Source organism: Rhinopithecus bieti, unplaced genomic scaffold, assembly GCF_001698545.2.
Source record: "Rhinopithecus bieti isolate Rb0 unplaced genomic scaffold, ASM169854v2 scaffold_13243, whole genome shotgun sequence".
Lineage (NCBI taxonomy): Eukaryota > Metazoa > Chordata > Mammalia > Primates > Cercopithecidae > Rhinopithecus > Rhinopithecus bieti.
In genome coordinates, this window is record NW_016807353.1 from 395016 (window position 1) to 408329 (window position 13314).

Below are 13314 nucleotides of genomic sequence, written 5' to 3' on the forward strand. Positions count from 1 at the left end.
TAGGACATGTCTAAATAAATAATAAAATGAAAAGTGAATTTTTTTTAAAAATGTTTTTTTAAAAAAATTCACTCTCTGGCTGGGCACGGTGGCTTACACATGTAATCCCAGCACTTTGGGAGGCCAAGGTGGGCGGATCAAGAGGTCAGGAGATCAAGATCATCCTGGCTAACACAGTGAAACCCCAAACCCCGTCTCTACTAAAAAAAATAGCCAGGCGTGGTGGTGAGTGCTTGCAGTCCCAGCCACTCGGGAGGCTGAGGCAGGATAATCGCTTGAACCCGGGAGGTGGAGGTTGCAGCCACTGTACTCCAGCCTGAGTGACAGAGACTTCGTCTAAAAAAAAAAAATTCACTCTCGACTGGCTTTTAAGCTGAGATATGAAAGATGAGATTCAAACAGCAACGTGAGGAAGGTGGAATGAGGGCAGAGAGAAGCAAGACTGGGGGCAGGGAAAGGGCTCAGCATGCTAGGAAAATGGAAAAAGTTCAGTGTGACCGGAGCGTGGTGAGGAAGGGAGAGAGAAGGTTGGCAAGGAGGTAAGGGTCTTCCAGGCCCTCAGAAAGAGTGTGGATTTCAGTGTGAAGATTGATGAGAAATCATGAGGAGTTTTTTGTTGTTGTTGTTTTGAGACAGGGACTCACTCTGTTGCCCAGACTGGAGTGCAGTGGCGCGATCACAGCTCACTGCAGCCTCAAACTCCTGGGCTCAAGCAGTCCTCCCACGTCGACCTCCTGAGTTGCTAGGACTACAGATATACACCACCACACCTGGCTAATTTTTAAATTTTTTGTAGAGACAAGAGTTTCTACTCTATTGCCCAAGCAGGTCTTGAACTCCTAGGCTCAAGCAATCCTCCTGCCTCAGCCTCACATATGCTGGGATTACAGGCATGAGCCACTGTGCCCGGCCGAGACAGAGTTTCTACTATATTTCCCAGGCTGGTCTTTAACTCCTGAGCTCAAGCAATTCTTCTGCCTCAGCCTCACAAAGCGTTGGGATTACAGGCATGAGCCACTGCGCCCAGCCCATGAAGAGTTCTTTTTTTTTTTTCTGAGACAGAGTCTTGCTCTGTCACCCAGGATGGAGTGCAGTGGCGTGATCTTGGCTCACTGCAACCTCAGCCTCCTGGGTTCAAGCAATTCTCCTGCCTCAGCCTCCCGAGTAGCTGGGAGTACAGGCGCCTGCCACCACACCCAGATAAATTTTTTGTATTTTTAGTAGAGATAGGGTTTCACCATATTGACCAGGCTGGTCTCGAACTCCTGACCTCAGGTAATCCGTCCGCCTCAGCCTCCCAAAGTGCTAGGATTACAGGTGTGAGCCACTGTGCCTGACCTTTTTTTTTTTCAAGACAGAGTTTCACTCTGTTGGCCAGGCTGGAGAGCAGTGGCATGATCTTGGCTCACTGCAACCTTCAGTTGTTTTTGAGCCTCCCAAGCTCAAGTGATTCTCCTACCTCAGCCTCCCAAGTAGCTGGGATTACAGGTGTGTCCCACCATGCCTGGCTAATTTTTGTATTTTTAGTAGAGACAGGGTTTCACCATGCTGGCCAGGCTGGTCTCGAACTCCTGACCTCAGGTAACCTGCCCGCCTTGGCCTCCCAAAGTGCTGGGATTACAGGTCTAAGCCACCACGCCCAGCCAGTGAAGAGTTCTTAAGGAGAAGCTATATAAGCCAGGCACGGTGGTGCATACCAGTAGTCCCAGCTACTTGGGATGCTGAGACAGGAGTATCTCTTGAGCCTAGGAGTTTGAGACTGCAGTGAGCTATGATGACACCACTGCACACCAGCCTGGGCAGCACAGCGAGTCCCTGTCTCAAAAAACAGAAAGAGGGTGTATTTCAAAGGCAGGAATATCATGATTTGGTGATGTGTTGGAGACGAGATGGAGGAAAGAGAAGACTCCAGGTGGATTTGGTTTCTTAGGATGGTTCATTAGATGAGTGGGAGTGCCATTCATAGACGTGAGAAGCCTGAGTCAGAGCAGAAACCAAGAGCTGAGTCTTGGACACACGGAGATGAGTAATTGGATATTCCAATCTGGAGGCTGGGCACGGTGGTTCACACCTGTCATTGTCCCAACACATTGGGAGGCTGAGGCAGGTGGATCACCTGAGGTCAGGAGTTCGAGACCAGCCTGGCCAACATGGTGAAACCCCATCTCTACTAAAAATACAAAAATTAGCTGGGCATGGTGGTGCACCAGTAATTCCAGCTACTTTGGGAGGCTGATGCAGGAGAATCGCTTGAACCCAGGAGGCAGAAGCTTTAGTGAGCTGAGATTGCACTGCTGTACTACAGCCTTGACCACGGAGAGAGACGCCATCTCAAAAAAAAAAAAAAAAAAAATTAGCCAGGCATGATGGTGTGTGCCTGTAGTCCCAGCTATCCAGGAGGCTAAGCCAGGAGGATTGCTTGAGCTTGGGAGGTTGAGGCTGCAGTAGGCTGTGATTGCACCACTGCACTCCAACCTGGGCAACAGAGCAAGACCTTGTCTCAAAAACAAAAAACAAACAAACCTGGGACTCCCAGGGTATCACATGAGAAAGTCAACTCAGCATTAAGTCACTTCCTGGGTCTGCCTGACCCTCACATGCATGCCTTCTACCTTAACCCAGAGGTAAATACCTCACTTCTTCCCCGTCCTGCCATGAATTTTTTTCACTGCATTTACAGCTGTTGCGTCTCACCTGTTCTCTGCTTTGTTCCCCAGGCACAAGCAAACAGGACCTGACTTCCTTCAACATGGAGCTGTCCTCCAGCGGCATCAGTGCCGACCTCAGCAGGGTGCGTGCTGGTCTGGAGCAATGGGCTGCAGGGAGTGCATCTGACTCTGGGGGGTGGATCGGTGGGTAGCTGACCCGCGCATCTCCTTCCCTGGGCAGGGCCATGCAGTCGTGGGGGCAGTAGGAGCCAAGGACTGGGCTGGGGGCCTTCTCGACCTGAAGGCAGACATGCAGGATGACACATTTATTGGGAATGAACCATTGACACCAGAAGTAAGAGCGGGCTATTTGGGTGAGTACTTCTCTTTTCTGCTGGGTTCTTCTGGTTGTAGGGTCAGATGGTCGCTCAGCCTGGCTTCCAAAACAATAATGAAAGCAGTTAAGCAACCAGCATGAACAAAGTCGGAGTTTAAATATGGCTATAACATTCATAATTTATTGTTTGTATTTTCTGATGCTTTAACATCTTGGGGCTGTGCTCATCCTGAAGAGACTACGCCTCCCAGGGTTGGCGAATTCCTAGAGATAGTAAATAACTTGCCTGTGAATATACCTTGTAGCTGGTCATGGTGGCTCATGCCTTTAATCCCAGCACTTTGGGAGACTGAGGCATGCAGATCACCTGAGGTCAGGAGTTCAAGACCAGCCTGGCCAACATGGTGAAACCCTGTCTCTACTAAAAATACAAAAGTTAGCCAGGCGTGGTGGTGCATGCCTGTAGTCCCAGCTATTCTGGAGGCTGAGGCAGGAGAATTGTTAGAACCCGAGAGGTGGAGGTTGCAGCAAGCGGAGATCACGCTGCTGCATACTAGCCTGGGCAAAAGAGCAAGACTGTGTCTCAAAAAACAGGGCCGGACACAGTGGTTCACGCCAGTAATCCCAGCACTTTGGAAGGCTGAGGTGGGTGAATCACCTGAGGTCAGGAGTTTGAGACCAGTCTGGTCAACATGGCGAAACCCCATCTCTATTAAAAATACAAAAATTAGTCGGGCATGATGGCAGGTGTCTTTAATTCCGGCTACTCAGGGGGCTGAGGCAAGAGAATCTCTTGAACCCAGGAGGCAGAGGTTGCAGTGAGCTGAGGATCACGCCACTGCACTCCAGCCTAGATGACAGAGCAAGATTCCGTCTCAAAAAAAAAGAAAAAAAAAAGGCCTTTTATATGCAAACCAACCAATTCCAAGCCCATATCCCCAGGCACTTCCTTTGTCTAATCCATACACACCAAGCCAATAGTTCCTCTGCCCTAAATCAGCTCAGGGCCAGGCATCAATCAACCAGAGGCCACCGCTATAGCCCAGAGTCAGCCAAAATTATTCAAACTGTGCAATCCTAAACTTGCTTGAACTTGCCAACCTAACTTACCACCCTTCCTTGTGGAAACCACAAGAAGAGCTCTGGGTCATGCTCTTCCCTGGCTCCTCCTGCCTCTCCACTAATCTGGTGTTTGTCTGGTCCTGACTGGCATCCAGTGCCTCCTGCCTCTTGGAACGGTGACTAGTAAACTTCTTTCAGTGACAGTGACTCTCTATGACTCTCTATACCATCAGTCACACCTATATATTAAATCCCAGGCACATTTTTTTTTTTTTTTTTTTTTTTTTTTTTTTGAGTCAGGGTCTCGCTCTGTCGCCCGGGCTAGAGTGCAGTGGCCGGATCTCAGCTCACTGCAAGCTCCACCTCCCGGGTTTACGCCATTCTGCCTCAGCCTTCCGAGTAGGGACTACAAGCGCCCGCCACTTCGCCCGGCTAGTTTTGTATTTTAGTAGAGATGGGGTTTCACCGTGTTAGCCAGGATGGTCTCGATCTCCTGACCTCGTGATCCGCCCGTCTCGGCCTCCCAAAGTGCTGGGATTACAGGCTTGAGCCACCGCGCCCGGCCAGCTCCCAGGCACATTTTTAAACAACCTGCCTTATTAGTAAGAGGACTGGCTACTCCTTTTTGAGGCTTCCTCCTCTTGAATTATCCAAGATTACCTGAGGTCAAGAGTTCGAGACCAACCTGGCCAACATGGTGAAGCCCTGTCTCTACTAAAAATACAAAAAAATTAGCTGGATGTGGTGATGCGCACCGCTAGTCCCAGCTACTTGGGAGGCTGAGGCAGGAGAATCACTTGAACCTGGGAGGCGAAAGTTGCAGTGAGCCGAGATTGCACTACTGCACTCCAGCCTGGGCGACAGAGACAGACTTTGTCTCAAAAAAAAAAAAAAAAAATTAGTTGGGCATGGTTGTGCATGCCTGTGGTCCCAGCTACTTGGGAGGCTGAGATGGGAGGATCACTTGAGCCTGGGAGGTTAAGGCTGTGGTGAAGAAAAAAAAGAAGAAATAACTCTAAAATTTAATCTCTAGCTGGGCATGGTGGCTCACACTGTAATCCCCGCACTTTGGAAGGCTGAGGCTGGCAGATCATTTGAGGTCAGGAGTTCAAGACCAACCTGGCAAACATGGTGAAATGTTTGTAGTCTCTAGTAAAAATGCAAAAAATTAGCCAGGCATGGTGGCGTGCACCTGTAATCCCAGCTACTCGGGAGGCTGAGGCAGGAGAATAACTTGAACACAGGAGGCGGAGGTTGCAGTGAGCTGAGATTGTACCACTGCACTCCAGCCTGGGTAACAGAGCAAAACGCTGTTTCAAACAAAAAAAAAAAAAGAAAAAAAGTTTAATCTCTAGTTAGACACCCACCTCACTATCCACACACGTAAATATATACATATATGTGGATAGATAAATAAACAGAATCCTGAGTGTCTACTATGCTACTATCCTTCAGATCTCAGTTTAGCTATCACTAGCATAGCACTAAGCATTTTATATACGCGTCTTATTTAACTCTCAAAACACACCCCATGAGATTGGTACTGTTCCTTTTTTCTTCTTTAGACATAGGGTCTCGCTCTGTCACCCAGGCTGGAGTGCAGGGGCGCCATCTTGGCTCACTGCTGCCTTGACCTCCTGACTTTGAGAAAGCCTCCTGCCTCAGCCTCCCAAAGTGCTGAGATTACAGGTGTGAGCCACCGCACCCAGCCTCCCGTTTTATTTTATTTTATTATTTAAGAAAAAAGAGGGCCGGGCGCGGTGGCTCAAGCCTGTAATCCCAGCACTTTGGGAGGCCGAGACGGGCGGATCACGAGGTCAGGAGATCGAGACCATCCTGGCTAACACAGTGAAACCCCGTCTCTACTAAAAAAATACAAAAAACTAGCCGGGCGATGTGGCGGGCGCCTGTAGTCCCAGCTACTCGGGAGGCTGAGGCAGGAGAATGGCGTAAACCCAGGAGTCGGGGCTCGCAGTGAGCTGAGATCCGGCCACTGCACTCCAGCCTGGGCGGCAGAGCGAGACTCCGTCTCAAAAAAAGAAAAAAGAAAAAAGAGGCCAGGCATGGTGGCTTACACCTGTAACCCCAGCACTTTGGGAGGCTGAGGTAGGTGGATCACCTGAGGCCAAGAGTTCGAGACCACCCTGGCCAACATGGCAAAACCCTGTTTCTACTAAAAATACAGAAAAGTATCTGGGTGTGGTGGCTGGGCACCTGTAATCCCAGCTACTTAGGAGGTTGAGGCAGAAGAATTGCTTGAACCCGGGAGGCGGAGGTTGCAGTGAGCCGAGAACACGCCATTGCATTCCAGCCTGGGCAAGAAAGCAAGACTCTGTCTCTAAAAAAGAAGAAAGAATGGAGTCTTCCTTACTAATCCTCAGGTAAACTGAGGCTCAGAAGAGGCTCCACACTCCACTTGTGGTGCATAGCTGCTTTTCCCTGGGTGTGCATGTCACCCACAGTTGAAGAAATGCCATCCCCAAGATGGCAGGATTTGGTCGGCTGGGAGCACGTGGCTGCTTTTCTCAGAAGAAGGTCTTCAGCTGTTTTGATGCATCTCTGCTACTAACCCAATTCCCTGGGGCCCCTGCTCCTCTCCTGCTGGGTGTTCTTCCAGCATCCTCTGTTCCTGACTCCACGCCTTGCACACTTTCCTCAGGTTACACCGTGACCTGGCTGCCCTCCGGGGAAAAGACTTTGTTGTTGGCCTCAGGAGCCCCTCGATACCAGCACGTGGGCCGAGTGCTGCTGTTCCAAGAGCCACAGGGCGGAGGACACTGGAGCCAGATCCAGACAATCCATGGGACTCAGGTGCGCACAGTCCGAGGGCATCTGCAGACCAGGGACTGGAGGGACACACGTCACACTCCCTTCTGTCCTTTGAACGCTCATCCACTTACGTGTGGCAGGCCCTGTGCTAAACACCATCACATTTGTCCCTCATAACACACGGAGGTAAGCCCTGTCATCTCCCTCTCTAGTTTAAGAAACAACCTTGAGGTTGTTTAAGGTGCATTAAGACAAACAGCCCACTTTGTCTTAATGCACATAGACTAGGGGTGGATCCAGGATTGGAACCTGCATTTGAGGGAGTGGCATAAGATGAACTCGGTACAGGTATCTCCCTGCCAGCCTCTGCTGTTCCCACAGGCGTTTCCCCAAACACCTGCCTCTCCCCACAGATTGGCTCTTATTTTGGTGGGGAGCTGTGCGGTGTCGACGTGGACCAAGATGGGGAGACAGAGCTGCTGCTGATTGGCGCCCCACTGTTCTATGGGGAGCAGAGAGGAGGCCGGGTGTTTATCTACCAGAGAAAACAGGTGGGGCCAGGACCTGGGGCTGAGAGGGAGGAGGTAGAGCAGCAGAGATTTGCAGCTCCCAGTTATTCTGAAGGCTTTCTCTGTCTGGTCATGTGGTGATCAAACTTTTAGAACGACAGAGAGGCAATAGCGAATCCTCACTGTGGAAAGACTGTGTGCAGGGTCCAGTGCCAATATTTCTTTTTTCTTTTGAGACAGAGTCTCGCTCTTGTGGCCCAGGCTGGAGTGCAGTGGTGCAATCAGGGCTCACCACAACCTCTGCCTCCTGGGTTCAAGGGATTCTCCTACCTCAGCCTCCCGAGTAGCTGGGATTACAGGTGTGTGTCTCCATGCCCAGCTAATTTTTGTATTTTTAGTAGAGACGGGGTTTCACCATGTTGGTCAGGCTAGTCTTGAACTCCTGACCTCAGGTGATCCACCCGCCTCGGCCTCCCAAAGTGCTGGGATTACAGGTGCCCGCCACCACACCCAGCTAATTTTTGTATTTTTAGTAGAGACAGCATTTCGACATGTTGACCAGGCTGGTCTCTAATCCTGACCTCACGTGATCCACTGCCTTGGCCTTCCAAACTGCTGGGATTATAGGCATGAGCCGCTGCACCTGGCAGGCAGCGCCAAACTTTTTATAGACACGACCTCACTTTCCTCATGACCACCTGCTGAGATACTACAAGCTTTAGTTTATAAATGGAAATCCCTGGGGTGCAGTGGCTCATGCGTGTAATCCCAGCAGTTTGAGAGGCTGAGACAAGACGATTGCTTGAAGCCAGGAGTTCCAGACCAGCCTGGGCAACATGACAATACCCTGTTTCTACAAAAATAAAAATAAATAAATTAAAAATTTAAAGTTAGCCAGATGTGGTGGTACATGCCTGTAGTCCCAGCTACTTGGGAGGCTGAGGTGGGAGGATTGCTTGAGCTCAGGAGTTCGAGGCTGTAGTGAGCTGCGATTACGCCACTGTACTCCAGCCAATGACAGAGCAAGACTCCGTCTCAAAAAAAATTATCCAAAAAATGTATATATATAAAGGGAAACCCCAAGGCTCAGCAGGGGGATGTCTGAAACCACAAGGTCACAGTAAGAGGACAGTAAGAGGCTGGGCTGGTGCTTGAACCCTGGTTAGTCTGACAGCTCCATTCCAATTCTTGGAGGGACCCCATCTTACTTTTTTTAGCGTTCTTCACTCAGTTGCTCTGTGACAGCTTGCTGAGTGACTTGGGTGTGACCTGTCTCTTGCTACTTCCTAGTTGGGGTTTGAAGAGGTCTCAGAGCTGCAGGGGGACCCCGGCTACCCCCTTGGGCGTTTTGGAGAAGCCATCACTGCTCTGACAGACATCAACGGCGATGGGCTGGTGGACGTGGCTGTGGGGCCCCTCTGGAGGAGCAGGGGCTGTGTACATCTTCAATGGGAGGCATGGGGGGCTTAGCCCCCAGTCAAGTCAGGTGAGGTATCCTGCCTGCCAATCACACTCCATTCTCGGGTGCCCTAAGCCCCCAAGCCTACTCCCCAGCCCGACCCTTCCCTCCCTCCAACCTACCTCTCCTCAACTTAGTGATAATTCCTTTCTTGCTCTCAGCGGATAGAAGGGACCCAGGTGCTCTCAGGAGTTCGGTGGTTTGGACGCTCCATCCATGGGGTGAAGGACCTTGAAGGGGACGGCTTGGCAGACGTGGCTGTGGGGGCTGAGAGCCAGATGATCGTGCTGAGGTGAGATGGGGCTCCTGGGTCATACCTGATGACCCCAGCTCTTATCCTATGTTTTGTTTATATTTTATTTATTTATTTATGTTGGGTTTTTTTAGAGACAGGTCTCTCTTTGTTGCTCAGGCTAGAGTGCAGTGGCGTGATCACAACTCACTGCAGCCTCAAACTGCTGGGCTTAAATGATCCTCCCACCTCAGCCTCCCGGGTAGGTGGGACTACAAATGCTCACCACCACAGCTGGCTAATTTTTTTTTTTTTTTTTTTCGTAGCAATGGGGACTTGCTATGTTGCCCCAGCTGGTCTCAAACTCCTGGTCTCAAACTATGCTTTCTCCTCAGCCTCCCAGAGTGCTGGGGTTACAGGCAGGAGCCACTATGCATGGCCTAATTTTTATTTTTTTAATATATGGTCTTCCAGGCCAGGCACAGTGGCTCACACTTGTAATCCCAGCACTTTGGGAGGCCAGGGCGGGTGGATTACGTGGGGTCAGGAGTTCAAGACCAGCCTGATCAACATAGTGAAACCCTGTCTTTACTAAAAATACAAAATTTGCCAGGCGTGGTGGCAGGCACATATAATCCCAGCTATTCGGGAGGCTGAGGCAGGAGAATTGCTTGAACCCGGGAGGCAGAGGTTGCAGTGAGCCGAGATTGCGCCATTGCACTCCAGCCTGGGCGACAGAGTGAGATTCCATCTCAAAAAAAAAAAAAAAAAAAAGAAAAGAAAAGAAAAAAGATACAGTCTTGCTACTTTGCCCAAGCTGATCTCAAACTCCTGGGTTCATGGGATCCTCCTGCCTCAACCTCCCAAGTAATTGGGATTAGGGGCATGAGGACCGCACCTGGCCACATCCTCTGTGCAGTTACTATGTGCCAGGCCCCATGCAGATGTTTCGTGGGCATGAGCTCATTGGGTCTTCACCCAGCCCTGTTAAATAGGTTTGCTTTTTATAGAGTCTTCACGTTTTACTCCAGGTTGAACAGCTGCCATCAGTGATGGAACTGGGATGTGCACCCAGGCCTACCTGACACTAAAACTCAAAAAGAAGCAATATCGTGGGATCGGGAAAAGCATAGCTTTAGAACATGGTGATCTGGATTCAAGTTAAAGCTCTGTCATTTACTTCTGGGATGCTGTTACCCCAGTCACTTAGCTTTTTTTTTTCTTTCTTTTTTTTTTTGAGACAGAGTCTCGCTCTTATCACCCAGGCTGGAGTGCAGTGGTGCGAATTTGGCTCACTGCAACCTCTGCCTCCTGGGTTCAAGCGATTCTCCTGCCTCAGTCTCCCGAGTAGCTGGGATTATAGGTGCGCGCTACCACGCCCAGCTAATGTTTGTAATTTTAGTAGAGACGGGGTTTCACCGTGTTGGCCAGGCTGCTCTCGAACTCCTGACCTCAGGTGATCTGCCTGCCTCAGCCTCCCAAAGTGCTGGGATTACAGGCGTGAACCACTATGCCCTGCCCACTTAGCTTCTTGGGACCCAAGTTTCCTCATCTTTGAAATGGTAGTGACATTGTTTACCTTACCCATGTCTTAGAATTGTTGGAAGAGTCATGTAATATCTGATGGTGAATGGATATTTATTGATCACCTGCTATGTCTTAAACACTGAATCAGGCACTTGGGAGAGAGCTTATATGTTGGAAAATATATAATTAAAAAGTAGCAGGGTGTGATGGCTCATGTGGGTAATCCCACTCAGCACTTTGAGAGACTGTGACAAGAGGATTATTTGAGCTCAAGAGTTTGAGGCAAGCCTGGGCAACACGGTGGGACACCATCTGTACTTTTTTTTTTTTTTTTTTTTGAGAGAGTCTACTGTTGCTCAGGCCAGAAAAGTGAAAGTGGTGTGATCTTGGCTCAGCTGCAACGCTGCCACTCCTGGGTTCAAGCGATTCTTCTGCTGCAGCCTCCGAGTAGCTGGGATTTCAGGTGTGCACACCATGCCCTGCTAATTTTTTTTGTATTTTTAGTAAACCAACCCGACAAGGGACGGGGGCTTCAACAACACCACTTGTTGGCGGCAGGCTGGTTTTTTGAACTCCTGACTCAAGTGATCCGCCGTCTTGGCTCCCAAAGTGCTAGGATTACAGAGTGAGCCACCGTGCCCAGCCTTTTTTTCTTTTTTTTTTTTTTTTTTTAAGCCAGGTATGGTGGTGCGTGACTGTAGGCCCAGCTACTTGGGATGCTGAGGCAGGAGGATGACTTGAGCCTGGGAGGTCGAGGTTGTAGTGAGCTGTGATCATGCCACTGCACTCCAGCCTGAGCGACAGAGTAAGATTCTATCACACAAAAAAAATAATAATAAATAGGCAGGGTGCGATGACTCATGCCTGTAATCCCAGCACTTTTGGAGGCTGAGGCGGGTGGATCATTTGAGGTCAGGAGTTCAAGACCAGCCTGGCCAACCTGTTAAAACCCCATCTCTACTAAAAATACAAAAATTAGCTGGGCATGGTGGTGTGCGCCTGTAATCCCAGCTACTCGGGAGGCTGAGGCGGGAGAATTGCTTGAGCCCAGGAGGCGGATCTCAAAAAAAGGAGCCAGGCGCTCGGGCTCACTCCTGTAATCTCAGCTATGCAGGAGTCTGAGACAGGAGGATCACTGGAGGCCAGGAGTGTGAGGATCCAGTGAGCTATGACTGCACCACTGCACTCCAGCCTGGGCAACAAAGGGAGGCTCTAACAACAACAAAAGATGCAACTTTATTATGAAGCATAATAAAATTCATGCAAGCATCATTGAAGGCTTAAACATAAGCAAGAAAGTAACTCATGATTTCTCTTCCTAAGAGCTTACTCTTCTTCATGGAAAATGGGTCAGAGGCTGCTAGAATGAACTGGGCGTCCTAATTAGTTATCATCATTATTGGCCAGGCATGGTGGCTCACACCTATAATCCTAGCACTTTGGGATCCCAAGACAGGAGGATTGCTTGAGCTCAGGAGTTCAAGACCAGCCTGGACAACATAGGAAGATCCCTTCTCTACAAAAATGTATTTAAAGTTAGCCAGGTGTGGTGGCACATGCCTGTGGTCCCAGACTCTTGGGAGGCTGAGGTGGGAGGATCACTAGAGCCGGGAGGCCAAGGCTGTAGTGAGCTGTGATCATGCCACTGCACTCCAGCCTGGGCAACACAGTGAGACCCTGTCTCAAAATAAATAAATAAAAAGTATCATTATTATTTTCCTTAAGAGGAGGCAGTGACATGTTGAGGTCTGCTTTAGGGAAGGAGAGTTATCTGGGCTCTGCTGGCAGGAGCCCCACATCTGAGGGGGGACGTGCAGTTGGGTTGGAGGGAGAGAGTTGGTTGCTTTCTGCCCTGCAGTTCCCGGCCCGTGGTGGATGTGGTCACCCTGATGTCCTTCTCTCCAGCCGAGATCCCAGTGCATGAAGTGGAGTGCTCCTATTCAACAAGTAACAAGATGAAAGAAGGTGTTAATATCACAATTTGTTTCCAGATCAAGTCTCTCATCCCCCAGTTCCAAGGTCAGAGCTCTCCTCCTGCTCCCCAGGGTAGCTGCTGCCCCAAATCCAGGCTTATGGCCCTGGGATCCCCCACCATTCAACTCTTGCCTTTTCTGCCCTGCCCAGGCCGCCTGGTTGCCAATCTCACTTACACTCTGCAGCTGGATGGCCACCGGACCAGAAGGCGGGGGTTGTTCCCAGGAGGGAGACATGAACTCAGAAGGAACATAGCTGTCACCACCACCATGTCCTGCACTGACTTCTCATTTCATTTCCCGGTAAGGGAGCCAGCGCCAGTGCTCTGGGATGAGCTACCTGCAGGGGCAGGCTCAGCTCCGTCACTGTACAGTGGGTGACACGTCACTTCCATCCCTCTGTGCTGTCACTTCCTCTCCTGTGCAATGGTAGTAATAACACCTTTAGCATATTTTCTTCTAGTGTTCTTTAAAAATTATATATATGGCCAGGCACGGTGGCTCACACCTGTAATCCCAGCACCTTGGGAGGCCAAGACAGACGGATCACGAGGTCAGGAGATCGAGACCAGCCTGGCTAACATGGTGAAACCCCGTCTCTACTAAAAATACAAAAAATTAGCCGGGCGAGGTGGCAGGCATCTGTAGTCCCAGCTGTTCGGGAAGCTGAGGCAGGAGAATGGCGTGAACCCGGGAGGCAGAGGTTGCAGTGAGCCGAGATCGTGCCATTGCACTCCAGCCTGGGCAACAGAGCGAGACTCCATCTCAAAAAAAAAAAAAATATATATATATATAATA

General features: G+C 50.0%; 1 protein-coding gene across 1 annotated transcript in view; it reads left to right on the plus strand.

Annotated features, from left to right (window-relative positions):
- ITGAL (integrin subunit alpha L) overlaps positions 1–13314 on the plus strand; it is a 51554-nt gene that overhangs the window by 14613 nt on the left and 23627 nt on the right. The window contains 9 exon segments of the mRNA XM_017881424.1: positions 2718–2791; positions 2890–3022; positions 6707–6858; positions 7230–7367; positions 8616–8737; positions 8739–8811; positions 8946–9076; positions 12402–12562; positions 12668–12819. Of these exon segments, the coding sequence (XP_017736913.1) occupies positions 2718–2791; positions 2890–3022; positions 6707–6858; positions 7230–7367; positions 8616–8737; positions 8739–8811; positions 8946–9076; positions 12402–12562; positions 12668–12819 (1136 nt within the window).